At 40.7% G+C, this 24,305-nt stretch overlaps 1 protein-coding gene across 2 annotated transcripts; it reads right to left on the minus strand.

The window, feature by feature from the left end:
• Positions 1-1,602: 1,602 nt before the first annotated feature.
• LOC119495929 (complement C1q-like protein 4) lies at positions 1,603-23,808 on the minus strand. 2 transcript variants are annotated; one of them, XM_037782985.1, is made up of 3 exons: positions 23,299-23,808; positions 21,382-22,497; positions 1,603-2,934 (listed from the first exon to the last, which is right to left on the minus strand). In XM_037782985.1, exons 2-3 carry the CDS (start codon positions 21,925-21,927, stop codon positions 2,755-2,757), a joined length of 726 nt encoding a protein of 241 aa, XP_037638913.1. In that variant the 5' UTR covers positions 21,928-22,497; positions 23,299-23,808; the 3' UTR covers positions 1,603-2,754. The 2 variants fall into 2 exon arrangements, with proteins under 2 accessions (XP_037638913.1, XP_037638827.1); XM_037782899.1 differs by having other exon boundaries at positions 21,382-22,774.
• Positions 23,809-24,305: the final 497 nt, after the last annotated feature.

Consider the following 24,305-nt stretch of genomic DNA (forward strand, 5'->3'; position numbering starts at 1 on the left):
CTCTGGCGGACCATTTTTGTGTCAAATTATTGATTTCTTAAGTAAGTATCCGTGTAATAAGCGGGATAATGTACAGCTAGCGGGTCATTGTTTTGAAAGAATCCCCTTCAGGGCGATGAGAGACCACTTCGCCCTGTCTAGGTTTCTTTCACAACACGGACCGGCTCGCTGTACATTATCCCTTACATGTGAGATTTTTTTAGTATATCCGACACATTAGTACGGAACCAATAGTACGAGAATTACATACTATTTCTGGTGAAATATTACAGTATGCAACGCTGGACACTACGACCTCGGAAATATCCCACAATGCAATGCGGTAGTGACGACAATATTCACAACAAACGTCGACAGACAGCTCTGTAACGCCAATAATGCTTAAATTTAACTATAAGTATGCGTAATATATCTATTTTAAATTAATTCAGACTTTGATTCTCACAAACCGTTGTTTTGGTCACATGAGATTGGCATGGTTTACCATGGTTACGCGTCTCCAACCGGCAGGGAGGCTCTCAGGAAGTGACGATGTAAATTACTGTTCAGTTCGTCCGAAAAGATACATACTACTGTTTATTCACACAAAAGTATGTTGAACGATATACACACATTGGGTATGTAATGCATAGTATGTGATTTCGGACAAAGCCAGGAAATTGGGGTACAGCTACTGTAGCCTGACTCTGTCCACAACATGACTAGGTCTTCATACAAAGTAAACAGACAAGGTATAACATGTTATTCAGGGAGTTTTAAAACTCCCTGAATAACAGCTTAAAGCTATCACAGCTTCCACTACTGTATTAGCATTAAGCTGCCAGTATGCTTCTTCAAAAGTACTCGTCGGATGTTCAAATAGCTTCAAATCAAATCTCTGAAAGCCGATTAGGGGGGGCTGTGTTTAACCAACCAAGTTTCCAATCCGACTTTCGAACACATCTTACACCGTGATTGGTCAGCTGTGCGGAGGTGCGAAAGAAGCCAGGATTTTAATTTTTGTTACACAACTGCTTAAACAACTCTATGAATGTCTTGCTGCACGCACACTGTCTGAAAACGTGTGCTATGATATCACATACCCCCTCTCTCTGCTGGCTTTTCACTCGGCCGTCAAGTGTAACCGTTCTGTTGATTGATACACTGAAACACTTTTGATTTCCAACGAGGTCGGACAACATGTCGTACCACTTCTTTTCCAGTATAACCATGGATGTATACTCAGAACTGGATACAGTGCCGCTGCTCAGCCTTGCTTCTAGATTTTGTTCCAGTGACCACTTGTGGTATTGCAGCGAAAAATCCCCCCTGCGGCCCAAAAAGCATTTTCCCCATAGACCACAATTGTAAAAGAGACGTCTGTAAAACTGTTGACAGGACGCCTCGAACTGCAAACAAAGTCGATCATGACTCTTTCTATTATGAATTTTTGATCCATGGAGGTTTTATATTTGTAAAACATTCCTCGAGTCGAGAAAAGCGACGTCATCACGATGTAAAGTCTATAAGGGCTGAGCGGGAGAAAACCTATTGTGCATATTCAGTGGGCTGCATACCCCGGAAGTAAACCAGGGAGCTAGAAAACTTTTTTGGCGTATGCACCAGGTGAGCAATTCTCATTGGAATGAATAGGCTCCATCTTGAGGTCCGGTATCCAGCTCTATAATAGAGTATAACCCAGCCCTTATGCTACACTAAGCTACCCGGCTGCTGCCTGTATAGCATTATAGTGAACGGACAGATATGAGAGAGTTGTATCAATCTTATCTAACTCCCAGCAAGAAAGCACACAAGCGTATTTCCCAAAATGTCAAACGACGTCATACAGAAAAACTATGGATGCCAGATGTGAATGTGACTGAACAGATGAGGCTGCAGAGGACGCCTCAGCTCATTAGCAGGACATGATGAGGCTCTGCCATGAGCTCTGGCTCAGGGAAAATCTCAAAGCTAAACCTCAGTATCGATGTACTGTGTGTGTTAAGGGACTGTTACCGACAACCTGACACTCGCTCCCTTAACAGGAGCCGGAGACGAGTCAAACTAACAGCAGCGTGATGCTTTTACGCCTCAACACAAACTGAAGGGTAAACACACACACGTACTCTCGAACGCGGGCATGAGCACAAACATACAACACACTGGATTATGTTCATGGTGTTGGCTGTATTATCAGCTGGGATCAATATATTCATGACATTTCTCATTTGAAAATCCATCTCACAGTGAAGGCGAGAGGCTGCAGCCAAGTACACACACTTCGATTTACAGTCTACATTCAGAGATCATTGCAGTCGATTTCAGACCGGTGGCTGAAATGGTCATCTTGTCTCAGTGTAACAACTGATAGGAGAAGTTCAATGCATGTGAGCACGCCTTTGTGTGTGTGTATGTGTGTGTACAAGCCAATGTGTGCATGTGAAACAGATGTGAATCATGTGTTTTAGTCATGCTTACACATACTGTACATGGCACAGAATAATGATAACACAAGTGTGTGTATCAGAAGTAAATGTTAACTGGTAATATATACAATACTATATTCATTTTTACACAAATTCTCTATTTGTTAACTGTGATCGTGTTATTACATGGTTTGTGCACTGAACGGCTTTGAAATGACAAATTACATCATGGAGGCATGATGGTGTTAGATGAAGAAAGGAGAGGAAACTTTTTGCTTGATTACAGAGAGAGGGAGAGAGAGAGAGAGAGAGAGAGAGAGAGATAGTATATAAATGTGAGTATATACTGTCAGTCAGGATAGATGAGGAAGCCAGAGAAGGTGCTGTATTTGTTGGTGTTTCCGCCGTGAACTTTGCCGCCATCCAGCTGCACGCACACTTCGTCTCCCACATCCAGGTGCAGGATGACGCTGTTGGACGCGTAGTCGTAGTTCTGATCTGCATCTTGAGCGATTGCACTGGCCCTCACCTGAGACAGAGACAAAAAAAAAACGTGTTGATATAGGCTGCAAAGATGGAAAGAAATAAGGAAATACCATTGAGAAAGTAGTGATAGAGAGAGAGTTTTGTGGTCTGTGTTGAGGCTGCTGATTGTTGATATGTTCTGTGATATTTCTTCTAGGGCATTGTAAGCCTTTTTTGAAGCGATGAGGGAGAGGGAGATATAACAAAGGTCTCTGGGGATGCTGCGACTCACAGTCAACATCGTAACACCTACTGTAAACCACAGGGTACCGCAGATGTTGTGCTGATATTAAATGTCTTTAAAATCTGACTATTTTCAAACCTTATATGACAAAAACTTGATGTTTTTACCCTAGTTTTAGTCTTCATGGGGTGAAAAACTACAATACAGTACTGAGCTTGATGGGAAAATGCAACTCTCCACTGACATTATGTAATTGTTTTAGGCTTAGCAGCTTTTTGAAGTGCAATTTTGCATCCAGTTAGAACCTCTGTACATTTTACAAAAAATGTTGGACGGAGGAGGAATGTGGAGTAGTGTTTCGAATTTTAAATTTGGGTGTGGTGGCATGATTTTATTAAACAACGCATTTTAAGAATCTTGCAAATGGTGGCTCAAACTGAACACCTGCCACTCTCATTGAAGATTACTGACATAGGAACACGTTGTCATCCCAATTCATCACATACCGACACTTTGTCACAGCCGTCGGCATCAAACACATGCTTAATGTTCTAAATTAAACAAAAACACTTGTTTAGATTTAGGCAACAAAACCACTTAGTTAGGTTTAGGAAAAGACAACATAGCTGGGTTTAAAATGACAGTGAAAATGTGACTTGGTGTTGTGAACAAAGGACTTAAATGAACAGCTGATTGTAAAGTGAAAGTGAAACGTAACGCATGGGACACGAACAGCGGTCTCCTGGATGAAAGCCTTGTGTTGTTGGACTCATCCACCTCCCGTCCCTCCCGCCCTGTGTGTCTCTTTCACTCTTTAAACTACCTCACCACTGCACTTTCCCTGAGCGTTTACTGTTGCCTTGGATGGGCTTACATTGTAGTTAATGGAAAGCCTGATGTGTCGCAGACCGGCGCTAAAGGGGGTGCATTGTGCAGCGGTATTCAACGGCGACGGCCGTGACAAAGCGTCAGTATTTGACGCCCTGGGGATGAGAACAGGTTGGACATAAATATGGCCCTTTTTTTTGCTCAGATGCTGATAGTATGACCAGCATTTTTTTTTTTTTTACATCATTACTAAATGTCATTGAACCATTTCACTCAACTCAAAAAAAGGTGTTTTTGTTTGTAAGGACTCTTCAAGGCAAGATAATACAGCATGCCACTACATACTACTACATACTATACAAACACTATTGAGGCATTTCATATTTTATTTAGATTCTCCTTCTTTACTTTGATATTGTTTAGAACATCCATGTCAATAAAGTTCATTGAATTACAATCAAATACATCAACACAAGAAAAAAATTAATTTTAATTACAGGACTGTTTTCATGTATCTGTGATCATGGATGTATATATACGTCCATTACTTTATATTGAAGACGAGCGATTTAAACTGGCTAGTTTCCAATCTTTCATCGTGGAAAACCGATTTATTAATGTCATCCATGCGTCTCTACAAGCCTCTGCTCCCACAATCCTCTCTGCTCTTATTTGAACCGCTGGTACTGTAGCCCCAAAACACTAATCATCACCTGCATGCCGGCCTGTTCAACACAGTTATCTAAATGTTAATTACTGGGTTGAGTAATAAAAGACATGTATAATGTATGTATAATATGGATTTCTGCATTCAACATGAAGAAAGCAGATATTATGTAATCCAGTAAAATAATCCAGATAGATTAATGAGGATAATTCTGATAGAAATTGACAGTTTATAGTAAGAAGCTGATGATTTTAACACGTTTATCTTTTTCATCTTGTCACAGCATCCCACCCAAAACCATCTGCTCACGTTATCTGGATGTAACTGGTGCCATATTATTTCCTGTTTCATTCTGTGATCTCGGTGTAATGTCATCAGTACAGATGCCTTCCTGTCCACTGGGTAGACAGACGAGATGTGCAGTGATCTTTGGCCTCAAACCTCCATCTGAGAGCACAAGCTTTCTTAGCCGCCATCAATTTTTCCAGAGGATTGTTGCTCTCACACCTGATCCACCTGTTGCAGAGAAGAGGCTGATATGGGATTACAAGGATCGCATCCGAGAGGATCAGTTCTTTTGACTCCGACCCAAGCAGGAAAAGTTAACAGTGTTTGGTTTGTCCGTTCTGGGCTACTGTAGAAACATGCCAGCCGGCTCCCTATATATAAATGGCTCATTTTAGGGTAACGAAACAATTCTTATTTTCAGGTAATTATGCACTAAAGAAAACATACTTATTAATATTATATTCTCAACAACAAAGCCATTGCACGCATTGCAATCTCAATAGCACAGGACATCACACACCCACTCAATCACCACCTCACCATAATGCCCCGCTCCGGGCACTGGTATAGAACACTGAGGTGCAATAGGGCTCGCTTTGGGAAAAGCGTGATACCGGCATTTATAGCTGCCTTAAACAACAGGCATCGCTGAACAGGCTTGAGTGTGTACTGCTGTCCGTCATTTTCTGTTGTTGTCAATGTTGTATTGCAGTCTATGTTTGAAAACAATAAATACATTGCAATCGTATACGTTATCTGAGGAATTTGCAGTGAAGGATTCGACTTCGCTTGTCATTTTCAAAGTATAATGTTGCGCTTGTGTTGGTTCAGTATCCTCAACCTGGCAACCCTCATGAACTTCAAATCTGGAGAGGAGTGGAGGGGGGAGACAACTCTCCAATTTTGAATTTGGCCTGCAGTACCCATTTTAAACGCTAGCTGTCAGTGTTACATATTGTTCCTTTAAAGTGGCAGTAGGCAGTATATTTTTGGCATCATTGGGCAAAAAGTCTATATTAACCTTTTAGCATATTGTAATTCAAGTGTTCTGAGAGAAAACTAGACTCCTGCACCTCCTCATGGCTCTGTTTTCAGGCTTTAAAAAATCTAGCCTGTAACAGGAGACTTTGACCAATCACAGGTCATTTCATTGAGAGAGCGTTCCTATTGGCTGTGCTCCTTCAACAGATTTTACAATGGCGGCTGCGTCACAAACTTTCAAATTTTACAGCTAAACAGTGCACTACAAGATGAATCTGAAAACATTTGAGGCGAGAAATAGGCATTAACGTAACATAATATTGATTCATAATTGATCAGCGCGAGCCTAGTTTGCGAGTGATTGACAGCCGGCTCTTATAGACGGCAGCTGGACAGCAGACCTCAGATCAGCTCTTACTGCTTGTTTTCCTCTGGTCTGTGAAATCTTGCAGATACCATTAGGAGCACCGGAGGACACAGAGGCACATGATTTTTTTCAGGTTACCTGTTTCACGTACTACTGTCACGATATAGCGAACGTTTTATTAAAATAACTTTTTTTTGTATCATATTTGCTCCGATCTCGCCTACTTCAGCTTTAAATGGCAAAAAAAAAAAGAAATCCTAATATATATGTATATAATGCTAAACATGGACAACATGCTTCGGCAAGGACAAAGACAGTTGAGCAACACCATAGCCTCAAAATTACCAAACAATATATTCAACACCCCGATAACACAGTTACAACAAGAGCTCGACATTATGAGCTTCATAAAACTGGCATTAATGTCTGCCATCAAAATTCAAAACCAACCCACTAAAGATGCATTATCTGGTGAGAAGACCACAGAACCTGGAGCCTGACACAATTTTAAAAAGTCCTACTGTCTGATGAGTCATTCTTCAATCTTTTATCTACATCTGGACAGGTTTATGTGTGCGGATGTGTGATTAATCTTGATGCTGGGTCTGTAATGGTATAGTTCAGGAAGAAGTCATTACTGTACATGTTTACATAGCAGTTAACACAAATGTGATACCACTGAACGCAGCTCTAATGATGTCTGCATATTCCAAGATCATAACGCTCCCATACATGTTGCGATTACATGCGGTAGCCAACACAGTTGATAAATGTAAAGAATTGAGCGTGGATAATGAGCTGTTTCGGTGGCGAATAGGGCGCCCTGGTGTTTCTGTTGAGTTCCAAGTTGTCTTTGCACCCAGTAAGCAAATCTGCTCATAATGAATTGCACCATCATTGGGTAAGTGACCAACTATTCAAGCAGAAGATCCATTTAATAGTGGAAAAATAAAGTACACAAGGACATAAATATTAATGAATGCAAATATGCTACCCTCACTCCATCCTTGTCTCCAGCTCTGGGTCGGACTGGTCCATCATCTCCACCAGTCATCCTGCTTCCACGACTCTCTTGTGATCACTAAGACAAATCAAATAAGACTAAACTACCCATTTCTCCTCGTCCTCCATCAAATGATGAGTTTTTTCCGCACCCACTTCATCAATTCAACTCAATATATTTCTCCATACGAGCATTTCTTCTCCATGCAGAGAAGGTGAACATTTTTATTCCCCCTCCTCCAGACAGAAATGAATCGATACATTTCCTTTGTTTTAATTCAACTCACATCACTCCATTAATTGTTGTCTCTCTCCAAACCTCACGCCCCTTCCATCACCCCTCGCCCATTCGCTACCCCATCGCTATCTCTTCATTCTGGACCCATCTATCCATCTTTTTGTGTCCTTACACTCCAATTAGATGCAGGTCACGCACACATTTTCTCTCCCCCGCCATGGCAGTGTTGGCGGGAGCAGCGACTAAGTGTGTCCCTGTCCGGTCTAAATCGGATTGATTAACGGCGTGCTGCTGTGGCAGGTCTCCTGAGGACCCCTCCCCTCCGCTCTGCCTCCTTCCCCTCCCCCCCTCGCAGCATCCCTCACCCCTCCCTACCTCCAGATGCGTCAGGGCGGGCTATACACGGCTGCAGGCTACAGTAATTGGTAGTCGGATAGCCATGGCAGCTCCCCGCCTAATAGGTCCAACTCCTCAATAACTCCATACAATCACAATAAATGGGGGCACAGGATAGGCTACAGTGGTCAAATGGGCCCATGAAACACTAGCAGGAGGTCAGGAGAAGATCACACACACACACACACACAAAATCCATCTCGCTCGCTCTCTCTTTCTTTACATCTCGATGAGAGCATCTCTCTTTGTTTTTTTATGAATCTCAAGTGAACACCTGAGAAAAACCACGCAGCATACGAGACATTTTGTGATTTTATACTGTTGGACTGTTTTTCCTCTGAAGGGACTGAACGGCTCCCCAGAGGAGACCTAATAGGTTTTAGGAAAAATATAACAGTAAAGAGATTCTGACATCTTGTACGTCCAACATCTGTCTACATGGTTGAACGGCAGGATTCCCCTGACAGTGTTTTCAGCTGAGTTAGAGGCTGACAGGCTGTTGTAACTCGCTACGAACACAATATAAGATTACAATTAAAACTGGTTTACATCTAATGCATGTGCATGGACAACATTATTACAATCCCTCCTATTAAAGTATTTGATAAAACTGAATGCAGCACATTAAAACACACTGCTGTCTACCTGTATCATCCATGTTTAGGAGTCATACTGTAAGTTGCAGCAGTGATATTCACACCACCTCATTGTAATGACATTTTAAGCATGAACGTCAGCTAATTATATTTGCCAGCCAAAAGGACACAATATTATTTATGGCTTTTTATGGTTGACTTCCTTATGAGACACGCAGGTTTACTTATAGCCTCGACTCCAAGAGACAGTGGAGATGCTGACATTTAATGTGTTATGTTTATGATTAATTCATGTTTGCATTCTCCTCTGTATAGTAACCCAGTGGACATGTTAATACATTTTATGCACATATTTGTGGCATTCAAAATATTATCACAGTCATCTTCAATATTATTGCCGCAATGGAATATGAGTTAATCATGAATTAATAGTAATCAGAATCGTACTCAGTAAAACAAAACAAAAAAAGAAAGAGGTTAAAATATTTGTTTATATTAAATATTTCTTGACATCAACTAAGACAATTAAATATGTGTAAAGAGTGTATTATTTATTATTATTTGTATCAGTGGTAGAAAGTAACTAAGCACATTTACTCGAGTACTGTGCTGAAGTACAATTCATACATGAGTATTTTTATTTTATGCTACTTTATACTCCGCTATATTTATCTGACAGCTGTAGTTACAAGTAACTCTTCAGATTAAGAGTTTACATTAAAAATATATTGTGATTTTATAAAATACAGTTCTATGATAAAGATTAAACTACCTAAAATAATTAGAAAAATTAAAGCAGCAACAATTAATCAATAAGTTGTCAACTATTAAATTAATCACCAACTATTTTAATAATCGATTAATCGGTTTGAGTAATTTTTTAAGAAAAAAAAAAGTCAAAGTTCTCTGATTCCAGCTTCTTAAATGTGAATATTTTCTGCTTTCTTTACTCCTCTATGACAGTAAACTGAATATCTTTGAATTGTGGACAAAACAAGACATTTGAGGACGTCATCTTGGAAACACTGATTGACATTTTTCAATATCTTCTGACATTTTATAGATCAAACGACTAGTCGATTAATTGAGAAAATAATGGAAAATGAAAATAATGGTTAGTTGCAGCCCTACAGTAAATAAAGTAAAACTAGCTCCACCTCAACCAGCTACAACAGTAAAATGCTTCTTATGCATTCATGCATCAGTATTGAAAATCTAATAATTAATATATCATTATATATCATTCATAGGGGCAATTTTTCTGTGCATACTTTAACTGTGATACAAGGTACACTGTAAAATCTGACAAATTGATCTTACTTTAAAAAAAATGAGGAAACTGATTACCTTGAAAAAAATAGGTAAATAACTATTATTGTCAAGGTGTTTATTTTAAGGTCACACGTTTGGTGTGCTGATAACACATCTGTGCTTTTACTCAAGGAGAATTTTGAGTGAAGGACTTTAACTGATATTTTCACATTGTTGTATTGGTGTTTTTCCTTAATTTAAGAACCTAAATACTTCCTCCACCACTGTGTGAATATATTTTCTTGGGCCGAGCCCGAGCCGATGACATTGCAGAGCTTTGTGACACTGAAACCAGCGTAGACGAGTCTGCAGGTTCGCCTGTCAGCAACAATCACAGTGAAACAGTGTTTTCTTAAAGTGTGCAGGAGGCGCCGGCCAGGGCTTTGGGAGTGAAAACAAGAGGGAAAGGCAAATCAGGATTATTGTCAACAGCGGCGGAGATTGATAGCGACAAGGGAGTGAATTTCTGTCTGTTGGCTCAACGCCGTTCTGACTTGATCTGCTGCTGTTGGGGAGAAGGGAGACCCGCGGGACAATAGAGAAGATTACACTGCCTCCACTTTTCATTAGGGGGCAACATTAAATGGGAAGAGAGAGAGAGAGAGAGAGGGGAAATTGACAGCACAGAAATAATTCACAGACAGTGCTAAATGCTCAATGAAATCTACATTTTCAGCTGTGAGCCACTGATTTGTGTGACATATTTAAGGGCTGACATACTGTATTTCAAATTTACTTAGCCAAAGATTTTCATCATTTTTATGTGTATCGACCCAATATCAAAGTGCGTGTTCATAATGTTTGTCTGGGCTTTGTCTCGGGGAAAAATGATGGAAGGAGGGAGGAAGATGGGGGTAAGGAGAAAAGGAGAGTGAAAAGGAGAGCAGAAATTTGGATAAGGACACAGACGGGTGAGCAGCTGCATGCACTTTTAACAGTCTAAGCACAGGATTGGGGTAAAGGAAGCCAAAGTTGAGAGGGGCTTTGAGTGATGGGGGAGGGAGTCTGTTGGATAACAAACTGATCAAGCATGCCTGCTTCGGAGGAAGGGGGGTTTAAATGAGGTTAGGGAGGCGGGTTGTCCGTGTAGTGTGTTATTTTTTTTTTCAGTTTTGTTTTGTTTCGCAGCGGCGCCTTGATCCTCTGGTAATAAAACTGACAGGATTCATTCACTGTGATGTACAGACCTCTCAGAGCGGAGCGAGGCGATTGAGACGGGGTCTCTTAAACTTACCTGAGGGACGTCTAAGGGTGAACTGGGAGAGAGGAGAAGGGCAATTGAAATGGCCCTTTTTGTAAAAAGCCGCTCTGCCTTCACCAATGTGTACCAGTCTGAGGTATCCTGTTTCTATTATGCAGGTCGACACGTAACCCTTCTCCCTACACTGAAGACTCACACACACTAATTGGCATACTAAATGTTAATATTTTGCCATGACACTCAAGACCCAAGGTGTCAAGATGTTGATTAAAAAGTCTCTAATTGGCTCTAGACTGAAACCTTTGAGGGTAGAGGAGATGCCTTAATTGGGTATAAATGGGTTCTGTGGACGGCATACCTGCAGAGCATCAGCTGACAAAGCCTAACATCTGGAGTTAAATTATAGTATTCTAGGTCTGCAACTAACGATTAGTTCTATTGTTGATTAATCTGTTGATTATTTTCTTGATGAATCGATTAGTTGTTTTGGTCTATAAAATGTCAGAAAATGGTGAAAAATGTCCATCAGTGTTCTCCAAAGCCCACGATGATGTCCTCAAATGTCTTGTTTTGTCCACAACTCAAAGATATTCAGTTTACTGTCATAGAGGAGTAAAGAAACCAGAAAATATTCACATTTAAGAAGCTTGAATCAGAGAATTTAGACTTTTTTTTTCTTTAAAAAATTACTCAAACAGATTAATCGATTATCAAAATAGTTGGTGATTAATTTAATCGTCGACAATTAACCGATTTATTGTTGCAGCTTTATGACATATTGTTAATTGTCTCATATTAACTCTGTGTGTGTTTTACAATGCTATGTGCACAGGAACACAAACAGCATTCATCAGCTGTGCCACTGTCAAACACTGCAAAACACTGTTGCTGTTTATGAAAGAGACAAAATCCTGCTTCTCTGATGAGGAGAAATAATGATATAATGGGGAGGCAAAGGGAAAGCACAACAAAGGCACGACGAAACACAGTAACAACCAGCCAGGTCGTTTCAGTCGGCAGAATATAATGGCCTCAGCCATTATAACAGAAACATATAGTCAAATAATGGCTGTGTGCATGAACATGCGCATAAATGTGTGTGTGCTCTCAGAGACAAAGACAAGAAGGGAAGACGAGGGCGAGCTGCAGGGTATATGTGAGAGGACCCTTTCTGTTTGCTCTACAAGCTGTCTGAAAGGGTGGACTTTTATCCTTCATCATAAAATGTTTCCCATTATAATAGTGTTTTACACTAAAGCAATGCATCACACACAAAATTAGCCTTGATTATTAATTATTCTACTAACACACGCAACCGTTGAGGGAAAAAAGCACGGCTTCCAAAAGGCAAAAAATAAAATAAATTTGAAACTGTCTAATGAAGTGCCACACGAGGCTCGTATTGACACCTTGTCTGACGTACTGTAATCAGCAGCTTCCACCTCTCACAGATCACACCTACCTACTGGAGGAGAGCCGTTCATTTCCTCTAATTGAGTCCAAGCTTGTCATCACCACTACTTTTGTGTGATTTATTTAATTATCTAATTAGCTCTTAGATCGTATTAGCTTATTTTCTTATGTACACACATAAACCGTGGTTGTCAGTTTGTGCATTGTCTTTGTTGCTTGTTGCTTGAGAGCCGGCCTAAAAGACAGCCGGTCTCGTCTCACAAGAAGACGTATAAATAGAACGACATTACGAGGACATTTTGTGTCATGAGGACGCATTCTAGGCTTTTCACATGTCATGTGTACGCCATGCAACAAAAATACGGTAATGTACGCAGTTAAGTTTAGGCAACAAAACCACTTAGTTAGGTTTAGGAAAAACGTCATGGTTGGGCTTCAAGAAAGTGCGTAAACTAAGTAAAATACGTATGGAGAGAACATAACATTACTACGGAAAACTAACGTAACTTACAAAACAAAACACTGGTCTCTTGGTTAAAACGTGAGTGTTTGTTGGATCCGTCCACCTCCCCACCTGCCAGCTCACCATAAGCGTTCTTTCTCGCTTTATGTCTGCATACAGTATTTACGCGGATGAATTTACATTGCAATTGTCAGTACAAGACTACAAGGTGAATAAATGACACGCCAAAAGCAAGAAAGGTGTTCTTATTGTGTATTATCATGTCATTCATACACCTTTTTGAGCAAACGGGTCTTTGCTGACTGTTGCTTGAGAACTAGCCTAAAAGACACCTGGTCTCACGGGAAGGTGTATAAATAGCACGACATTACACGGACATTCTGGGTGATCGTGAGGACGCATTTTAGGCTTTTCGCGTGTCATGTGTGCGCCATACAACAAAACTACAGTAGCGTCCACAGTTAGGATGAGGCAACAAAATCACTCACTCAAAACGTCATGGTTGGTCTTAAAAAACGTACGGAAACAACATAACATAAGTACGGAAAACACTTCACAAACGTCACTAAAAAACATGATAAACGTCGCTGACGTAACTTGCAAAACAAAACACTGCTCTCCCAGATAAAAGTCATGTGTTTGTTGGACCCATCCATCTTCCCACCCGCTCGCCATGAACGTTATTTCTCACTTTTACTTCTACCTCTGAGAGTAGCATATTTCAACACGTTCTCATCCCAACTCGTCATATGCTGACGCTTTGTCAGACCGCTCGGCGTCACCTTTTGGTCGCAGTAAACACATGCTTAATGTTGTTTAAAGTTTTGTTTAGGATTAGGCAACCAAACGACTTTGTTAGGTTTGGGTTTGAAAATTACTACATTTTTACAGTGAAAATGTGACTTGACGTCGTGAACATGTGACTCGTGCGAACAGCTGATTGTAACGTGAAAGTGAGTCATAACGCACGGGACACAAACACCGGTTTCCTGGATGAAAGCCTTGTGTTTGTTGGATCCATCCACCTCCCCTCCCGCCTGCCGTGTGTCTCTTTTGCTCTTAAAACTACGTCACCACACCACTTTCCCTGTGCATTTACTGCTGCATTGGATGGGTTTACATCGTAGTTAATGGAAAGTCTCATAAAGGCGCAAAAGGGTGCCGACGGCTATGACGAAGCGTTGGTATTTGACGCCCTGGGAATGAGAACAGGCTGCATATTTATGCAAGTGTTTACATTGTAGTCAGTACATACTACATGGCAAACACGCCTTTGCTGCTTGTTGCTTGAGCTACTGCCTGTCTGCTTAATCCAAACCCTTATTCATAATAATAAGACATTAACCCATGCACTATAATAAAAACCAACATATGCACCTTCATCAGAACCCGATAAATCTATTATTCTAACCTGAACATCTTTACCTTTACTCCGAAACATAATTCTCCACTTTTAATTAATCTTTCCCTCCAACCTTTACACCTTACATTGTTAAGGCTGAGCCACATGTCAGAGCATTTTGTTGGGCTTTAATAAGGCTCAGCTTCGTCCACCAGTCTCCTCCTCCTAATGCCACTGCCACATAATGAGGTCACCGTGTGTCAATAGCAGATGAGATGCCAAAAAGCTGCTACCACACTGATCAAATCATCAAAACTATATTTTGTGTGCGTGTGTGTGTCCGACCAACTGACCAGCCCAGTTTCTCCCATATTGGACTAGCTATAAATATTCATACTCCCTCTCTCCATGCTCATCACTGTAAAGGGCAAAGTACATATTGGTGGTGAATTATATATCCATTGAAAAGGTCATCCACCTCAACACCAATCCTTTGATGAGTTATAGGACACGATGAGTGAAGAGGATTCTCGCATTGAGTGATTCATCTCTGCAAACTTGGTGCAAACTTGAACATCAGCTTTACATTTCGTTAGCAACATGTGTCTGATTAGTTTCGTATATGTCAGTTATATATAGCTTTATCCCATCTCCTCAGCTCCTCCCTTCACCAGAGGACGCTCTCATGCTTCCTTTTCTCTCACCCTCCTCATGTCCACTCTCCTGTGAATATTCATCTACCCATGTCTCTCTCTGTCAGCCCACGTGTCTGTGTCCTGCCTGTCCCCGCAGTGATCTCTCCTCAGGATGCGTCTTATTCTCAGCTCTCTTTGACAAGACGTTGATCAACACCACGCATATCAGTCTGACAATTGTTGTACACACACACACACACACACACACATCCACCCATGCTGCGAAACACACTATCAACAGGCATACCAAGTTTTAAACGAATAGTTTAAGAGCTTTGAGTGATCGGAAGACTAGAAAAGCACTACATTAATGCAAATCCATTTACATTAGTTTGACATTTTGGGAAACCCCCCCATAAAACATCAAATTGTAATTTTTACACTTTGTTTTTTGTATGATTAAAACAAACAAGATATAGCCTAATGTGTTAATTAGCAGTGTCGGGCAGTAACACAAAAAGCATGTTACAGTATCGTAATTACTTATTTTCAGTAACAAGTATTGTAAGACATTACAATTTGAAATTCAGTAGCCTATATCAGTGGTGCCCAAACTTTTTCATGTCAAGGACCCCTGAACAGACACAGATTAGACCACAGACCCCCAGGGTCTCCCACCTGATAGGATATTTGCTTTTAGATGTTTTATTACTCGGGCTGTCAATTAGCAATTAATCGCATGATTGTCCATAATTAATCACACATTTTTTATCTGTTCAAATGTACCTTAAAGGGAGATTTGTCAAGTATTTAATACTTTTATCAACATGGGGGTGGGCAAATATGCTTGCTTTATGCAAATGTGTGTATATATTTATTATTGGAAATCTATTAACAACACAAAACAATGACAAATATTGTCCAGAAACCCTCACAGGTACACCCTCATTCACATATCTTGAGGTCAGAGGTCAAGGGACCCCTTTGAATATGGCCATGTCAGTTTTTCCTCGCGAATAAGCGCAGGTTTGGAGCATTATTTAACCTTGCGACAAAGCTGTTGTTGCCTGTTAGCCTTGAGATTACCATGTTATGATTTGAGCATATTGTTTATGCTAAATGTAGTACCTGTGAGGGTTTCTGGACAATAGTTGTCATTGTTTTGTGTTGTTAATATAAACATGCATTTCCATAAAGCAAGCATATTTGCCCACGCCCATGTTGATAAGAGTATTAAATACTTGACAAATCTCCCTTTAAGGTACATTTTGAACAGATAAAAAATTTGTGATCCATTTGCAATTAATCACGATTAATCATGGACAATCGTGAGAATATTTTAATCAATTGACAGCCCTAATAATATCTATTTTCTGTTTCTACATGTGTTAAATACAGAATATGTGATGTGGGTGTGGAGGCTTTTGGAGTTGCTTAAAGACACCTTTGAAGGAGCTATGGTAAGTAACAAGAGTATAATATTATGAGTAATATAACTAATTACTTTTTCTCTTGAGTAGCCTACTTAGTTTTTAATGACTAATTGTTTAAATTTTTCAAGTAACTTGCCCAACGTTCATGAGGTTAGCTGTTTCCCTCTGTTTTCAATCTTAAGATAAGCTAACCAGCTGCCGGCTCCTGGGACATATAGGCTACAGTAGAGACCATAGACTGTTAATAAGAAGTGGACGTAGTCGTAAGTCAACTGCTGTTTTGAAACCTCAAATTCAGCATTTTGGCCGTCGCCATCTTGGTTTTTAGCAACCAGAAGTGACACGAGAGGGTTAAACACGGACAACTCCCAGATCAGACAACGTCGTGGAAGCGACCTGTCAATCACAAGGTAGCCACGCCCTAAAGCATACCCTGCTTTATGGTCTATTTGACTCTAAATGGGACCATAATTTACTAAATGAACATCATGCTGTATTGAAGAAGACTTGAAACTAACGATTGAGACCATGAACTCATGTTTACAATGTTTACTGAGGTAATAAATCAAGTGAGAAGTAGGCTCATTTTCTCATAGACGAGAGCAGGATCAATCTTCTCATCTAACTTTTGGCAAGAAAGTGAATGAGCGTATTTCCCAAAATATCAAGCTATTTCTTCAATGCATGTCCTCACTACATAGCTACATTCATTATCTCACAGTGGGACAAAGTTGTCTCATATAATGACAAAATAAAATCCACATGAACAGAATACCCGTTCAGAATGATTGTTACAGTAATAATGACAAACTCTTTCGGTGTTATCCTCAAGGTGTTTCTCATTGACCTAGCTGGTTCACTCTGCTACGACAGCACTTGTCTATTCACAGAAAGGTGCGATGAAACTGTGAGGGCAAGATCAGCACTGAATTGGGTTAAATAATTTAGCTGATGGAAAAGATAATTAATGGGGAAGGAGTCAATAGCCAGTCAGTGTGGACGGTAAAAGCGTGTGTGTGTGTGTGTGTGTGTATAAAAGGAGGGGCACAGGTGGAGGGGAGAGGATCTCATCTAAAGGCTATGAAAGATTTAACAGCCAGAGAGGACAGGAATGACAATGTCTGTGAAGGCACGCAACAAACCAAGTCCTCCAATTATATCTGGCATTTAACTGTCTGTCCTCTTTACCCTGCACTTTATGCACATCCCGTCAAATCAATGCAATAGGGAATAACTGTTTTTATGGACTTGACCAGTCACAAAAAAAGATCTATAAAATAATGGTGTGTATTTGGAAGTCTATAAAACCAAAGCAGTATGAAGAAAATCTACTTTTGTTCTGAACCTGACAGTACATTGATTTAATCATAGCTGTTATAGCTCATACATGTTAGTTTGTAGAATATCTCAAAAATATAAAACATATTGCGGTTGAATTTGGTGCTAGTGAGACCACGGGTCAAGGAAGTGATTTGTTTGTGGTGCAGATTCAGGAATCTAAAAATAAATGTATTCATTGCAAAGTAAAGCATTGTGAACATTTTCCCACTTTTCTCATGAACTATTGCACAAATTTCAATTTAAAAATCTGGCAAATCCGCTTGATTTGATGCAGATGTAGATGCAGCCTTGCTGGAGGCATGCTTTCCAAATTTAATAACTACTTTGGAAATCGATTAGTTGTTTCAGTCATTTCCAGCTTATCAAATATAAGGATTGCCATTTTTTTGTCTGCATTGCGAATTTAATATCTTTGGGTTTCGGACTGTTGGTCAGGCAAAACAAACAATTAGAGGATGTCACCTTGGGCTCTGGCAGATTGTGATGTGCATTTTTTCCACATTTTTTTAAATGCCAAAGGAAAATAACTGTCAGCAGCCATAATTTCATCATCTCCATCTGGATCCAGATCTGCACAAAATACCCCTTGTGATAGGCAGTCATGGAATGCATGTGCCAGTTAATATCCTGGATTTGACACCAAACAAAGTTCTTGGCCTATGCCATATATGTACTGAAATATGTTGACAGGTTTTTGAGATATCCTGCTAGCTAACAAACAAATTGACCCAGGGGTGCATGGGTGGTCCAGTGGTAAACCACTGCAACATCACCAGGTTTGATTCCCAGTAGGTAGCATGCCCAATGATGTCATTGGTGACGTCGTAGGTAGCGTTGTTGAATTGCGATGAATGGTGGGAAAGCCAACAACGCCAGCTGCATGTCCTTGCTGCAGCACTAATGGTTCCTATACTGACTGGGCCGACTGGGCCGGGGTGCAGCGTGAACCTGCCTGTGAAGCTCATCTCCGGCAGGTGGTAAGAACTGGCAGGCGATGCCATGTCCGTCTGCAGCTATACGCCAACACATGGGTTAGCAAGAGCCAGTGATGAGGACTGCAGATAAATAAGCATTCAAAAAGTAAAGAAAACCTACTTTTTTTTCAGGGCGCTCTAATGGTTAAGACTTATACCACCTAACTGCAATGTCCAGTGTCAAATTGTACGTAGTGGCCAAACGGTGGTACTACAACGTATGTGTCCATCACGTGATGCCATTGGGCCCAAAAATACTTTTTCTCATAGATTTACATTGGAAAAAAAACACCTGTAAATCAGCAGATAATACTTATTACACTTGAATAGCCCTTATTTAAATCATTAGGTCGTAAAGGTTGTAAAATGCACTAATAGCCGAGTCCAGAATTATTTTCCTTCCTCCGCTCATGTGAATGAGCCTGAGCCAGGCTGCTGGGAGGCGGGGTTAAAGGAAACGCTATTACGCCTGCTCTATGGGCTAAATGGATGCGTAAGATCGCCAAAGATCCGGGTACTTTATCACTCGGAAGTCAAGCTTTTTTTGCTTGATGCGCCACTGTACAACTCTCAGAACAAACGGGGGACCGCCTCCAACGCTGTATCCAGTTCTCTTTATACATCCGTGGGTTTGCTGGACACAAACACATTACTTAAAGCCTGACAAGATAGATTTTTGTGTGATATGTGACTCAGAAGTATAATGCGAATGTTTGCATGTTCACATAATAAGGAATAAGTTGAAACTGGGCATTTTTCGCATTTAGTGAAGAAGGTTTCAGTACAAACCGCTGAGCGTGTCCCCTGTTGAATTCTTACTGGCCCACTCACTGTATCTAAAGGCTTTGAAGATAAAAAGTGAACAGCAGCCCAGCAGGGGGATGGTCTGCTCAATAGCAAATTGCTGTCCGTTCATGTACCGTGTAAATTATGTGCAGAGAAACTACCGTTGTACCGTCAAACACTCAGGCTCCTCTGACTTGTAACAATGCAAAGCATGCCTTTTCTTCTCTGGTAATCCCCAGGACGTCACTCTTCTGTTCTGCAGCACACATGTCAGAATCAGGGCTCCTCAACACAGTGAGGGCTTAGTACTTCAAGCTTGTCACGGATCTCCAGATGGAAGCATTCCAGGCTTTTTTCCAGGCATTTGTACTTGTTTATTTATTAGTGTTAAAGTCAGAGTTCCTCAGAGGACAGTAGCCAGCTGTTGCAGTTTGGCGTTGTTCCGCAGAGACGTAGAGGATTGTTATCCTCCTGATCGCTTGGCTGTCACTCTCTCTTTCTCGCGCTCTCTCTCCCCCTTTTGCGTGCGTGTTGTACAATTAATTACAGTTTTCCATGTAAAGCTGCTCTCAGTCCCACCTCTGTTTCTACTTTCATCCTGCTTTCGTTTCTTCTTTTTTTGTCCTCCAAAGTTAAATCAACAACTTTGAAAAAAAGCTTTTTGAACGTGTTCTGATTAAACTGTATTATTAAACAGAGGGTTGATAGTTTGTCTCCATATAAGAGTTAAGATTTCATTTTATGGTATAACTTTGTTTTAGACTTGACTTTGTCTAAAACTTCATCATGGTGCGCTCATACTTTTTTTTCAACATCAAAAACTGAGTGGTAGTCAAACTATTTCACAACACCAACAATCTGTGCAATACAATGCAGTTCAATTGAATAGCCTTAATGTAGAAACACTACATCTGTGATGCTTTTATTTATCACGTTTTGTTGACCCTGTGTCAGAGAGGTGTTGCTTATGACATTTTTTTGGATGTCTCAGGAAAAAACGACAGCATCAGTCGTTTCAGAAAATGCCCAAAAGCGACGTATGTTTATGTTCAAGTGACTGTAGGAGTTATCTAGTCCGATGGGAGAAAAGGAGGAAGTTGTGTGATGATGTTTTAGAGCCCCAAAGTCTGCAGAGGGAGGAAGTCGAGGTGGACGAAGGGGTCAACATTGGATTTTGACATGTGATACTGCTGTTTGCTTCCCATTACCTACTGACAGTTGGTTTCTTGTGACACTGACCACGATCGTTCCCTAACCTTAACCAAGTGGTTATTATTGTAACCATGGTGATGACTTTACCCTGACCTTAACAAATAGTTATTCTAACCCAAATTTGGATCTTTCCCCAACCTTAACCAAGTCGTGTTTGTGCCTAAACATAACCACACCTTACTGAGTTGACTAGGACTGTATTTGGTACTCTTTAAGGTCTAATTTTGAGTGTGATCTTGTGTGTGTTGAGGGGATGGGGGGTGTATTTTGTACTTTTTTTATGTCTAGCCATGTGTGTGTTATCTAATCTTCTTGTAATGCCTAATTTTTCTTACAATTTTATTGTTCTACCTGCCTGCACAAGTACTACGGACATTAAATAGCAATTTACTAGCATCCGGTATATTACATCTCTCCTTGTCTTATATGAAGTTAAAGGACCAATATGTAAAATCTTACTGTAATAGATCATAAAATGAATTTTATACGTCATCAGAGATTAAGAAAACATGCTGAATTGAAATACTGGCTTCTCCGAAAACAATGGTTAGAAAACTGTTTGATTTGTGTGATTTTTCTGTTTTGTAACCGTTTGGAGGTATCGGTTCAGAAAACATTTATATGTGTCGTACCTGCATGATAAAAGTGTTACTGTTATTGTGTCTTAATCAAACTCTGTATATGACTGTGCAAAAGATTTTCCCTATTTTTGTTGGTTAATATCTGCAGACAGAGTTTGTTTCAAAAGGTGGAACTCTCAGATCACAATATCAGCGGGAAATTTCACACTCACCTGTCCGTTCTTCTTCAGGTCGGCCCACATACTGGTCCCGTCACCTCCTCTCATCAGGACGTGGTAGGTGAAGTAGTAGATGCCGGGCAGAGGGCAGGTGAACTTGCCGGTGCTCGGTTCGTAGTAGTTCCCTACGTTGGTCACCACGTCATCAAACTTCAGTATTTCACTCCCTTCGTGTTGTTTCCGGAGGCCTGCGTAGAAGGCGATTTTGATACTGTAGGCTTGGCCGTAGCCACCGGGTCCAGGCCCTGGCGGACCAGGTGGGCCGGGCTTGCCGGGCTCTCCGGGCTCTCCGGGGGGCCCTTTAGGTCCTGGAGGACCAGGAAGTCCGTAGCTCCCTCTGGACCCCTGTTTGCCCCTGCGGTTCGAGAAGTCTGGGGGCTGAGGGGAGACGGCTGTCAGCTCTCCCTGTGGGGGGGTGAAAGTGTCACACACCATCTTGCAGCTCCCGCGCATCTCGTAACGCGTGCCCCCTCCTCCGGACCCTCCCCCCTTGGTGGTGTGGACCAATAGGGGAATGGCCACCAGCAGGACCAGGACCATGGCCACGCCGACTCCAGCCCCGATGACTCGTTTCTTGCGGCTGAGCCGGGAGGCGGCCAGCGTGAGGAAGTCCTCCTCCCCCTTAGCTGGAATGGTTGTGCCGGCCAGACTGAAATCTGAAGAAAGTAACTACTGGATTGAGAAAGTGGAGGAGGAAAATATGTGATTGTGTGGGGTAGAGAAAGGAAATGGGGGCTATTCTAGGAGCGGGAAAGTCTCAGACAGGAGAAAATCAGAAGTCGGGGGGAGAATGACAAATAGGTTTTTCCATTTCTTGGTATTCAGTATGGTTTGTTTTGTATCCTTTTATTTTTCAATTTCCTCTGGTTCACAATGTCAGAGGGCTTTCAACCTATCTAAAGATAACACATTATTTTGCAAAAATAACATAAATATTTTAAATGTCTTTGTCAAAAATGAGCATCACCGTTGAGATGTTGGATTTTAGGCTTTTTTTTCTTTCATCCAGCTCTTGTGGAGGCTCCAGTGAAAAGCTGTCAGGTGGGGTCTACAGTATTCCCACTGGAGTTCATCTCACCCACCACATATGGGGAAGGGCGCTTTACTTGTCTGTCCAGGAACGAGAAGAGAAGAGAAGAGAAGAACGAGGAAACTGCTAAATCTCTTATCTTTTTCTATATCCCTTCTTGTGCTTTTTGTTGATGGACTCACACAAGAGCCTGGATTAGATTTATCTCAGCGGTCTACTTCTCCATTCAAAGTAGCCACAGATTTGTTACAGGTCATAAAAAGGCAAATTCTGAGGAAAGGGCCGGCCAAATTGTGTTGAATGTGGGAACTTGTTTTAAAAGCAGCTTGGATGAAGCAGAGAACATTTTCACTGAATCTATAGAAAGAAAAACACACACATATACACACATATAATTAAATAAGAACTAACAAAACAAATACTTTTCCTATAACACATATTTACCAAAAAATAAAATAAATTTAACAAATAAAGCATTTCATTTTGTTATTAACAAATATTTAAATTTAAAAAAAGGGCGAAAAAATGCAATATAGGATACTGTGAGTATTTTATGCTATTTAAACATATTTATCATTGATAAAAAATAAATTAAAAAAAAGACATGGGAAACCTCAGTAATATAGGCTAATAACCAAACGAGCTGAGGTCACAGCTACATGTTGATATTATCACAGGCCTACATTCATTAAGGTCTACAAACTCAAAAACACTCTAATTCTAATATTCTAATTCTAATTCTAATTCTCATAATAACATCCTTATAATTAAAACGAGCACTTCCATTTTAAACATCCGTCCACATTTAATCAGAGCAAGAGGAAATATATACAGATTTCACCAGCAAACTTTTTTTTTGAGAAACTCAGATTACAGCTTACCCCAGTGTGTTTTTTTTCTTTCTTTTCTAGCCGGTTCTCAGTGTTTTGTCATGATGCGGGTTCAGATGGAAACGCCGCAGGAAAAACCTGGTCCAGGACTGAAGACTGAAATCCTCCCAAAGAACTGACTGAAGCGCTTTTCACCGTCGCATCGGAGTGAAGTTGCGCTGCAAAACTCAAAGTCCCACTAATAATAATAAGGATTAAACTTGCAGCATCTCATCCAGGACTCCTCCTGCATGGTGGCCAGACCGCACCGTCCACAATGCAGCGCTCACAGTCCGAGCAGATAATTAAAACATAAATTAAAAAAAGAGTAGTAATAATAATGATAATAAAAGCAATTCAAAAGTCGCGTCCGTCAAATAAAATCACACATTCTGGAGAGTTACTTTTGCAGACTTTCGCCCTGCAGAAATCCCGCCTCAGAGCGACTTTATTTGCAGAGCAACAGTTCACTCACTTGTTGTATTTTCCGTCCTGCGTCTCTCTCCTCAGCATCTTCTGCCTCCTACCAAAACCCCCTCCTCTCTCTCTCTCTGCCCAACACACACACACACTGAGACTCTCACACACACACACACACTCTGAGACTCTCACACACTCACACACACACACACACACACACACACACACACACACTGAGCTTCACCCTCCCATCCTGCCTGTGTGACCTTTTCACAAATCAAAATGACTACATCTGTTTAATAGTTTAATCAAAGGGTGTCGTTTTCTGTTCAATTTTTGAAGATTAATTTGCAGTATTGAACCAAAAACTAATATAATATAATATAATATATATTTATTGTTGTATAACTGTTCAACACAGGCTTAATCCGAAATCACATACAATGCACTATACATACTCAATATGGTGTACTATTGTTCAACATCCTTTAGTGTGAATAAACAGTAATGTGTGTCTATTTGGAGGCACTGAGCAGTAATTTATGTTGTCACTTCCTCCTTGGGTTGGAGACGTGTAACCATGGTAACCCGTGACAACC

Source organism: Sebastes umbrosus, chromosome 1 (genome assembly GCF_015220745.1).
Source record: "Sebastes umbrosus isolate fSebUmb1 chromosome 1, fSebUmb1.pri, whole genome shotgun sequence".
NCBI classification, from domain to species: Eukaryota; Metazoa; Chordata; class Actinopteri; order Perciformes; family Sebastidae; genus Sebastes; species Sebastes umbrosus.

Coding starts and splice junctions, on each gene's coding strand:
- LOC119495929 (XM_037782985.1), bottom strand. CDS start 21,927: ATGGTCCTGGTCCTGCTGGTGGCCATTCCCCTATTGGTCCACACCACC. Junction 2,935..21,381: donor ACCTGAAGAAGAACGGACAG/GTGAGTGTGAAA, acceptor TCTCTGTCTCAG/GTGAGGGCCAGTGCAATCGC.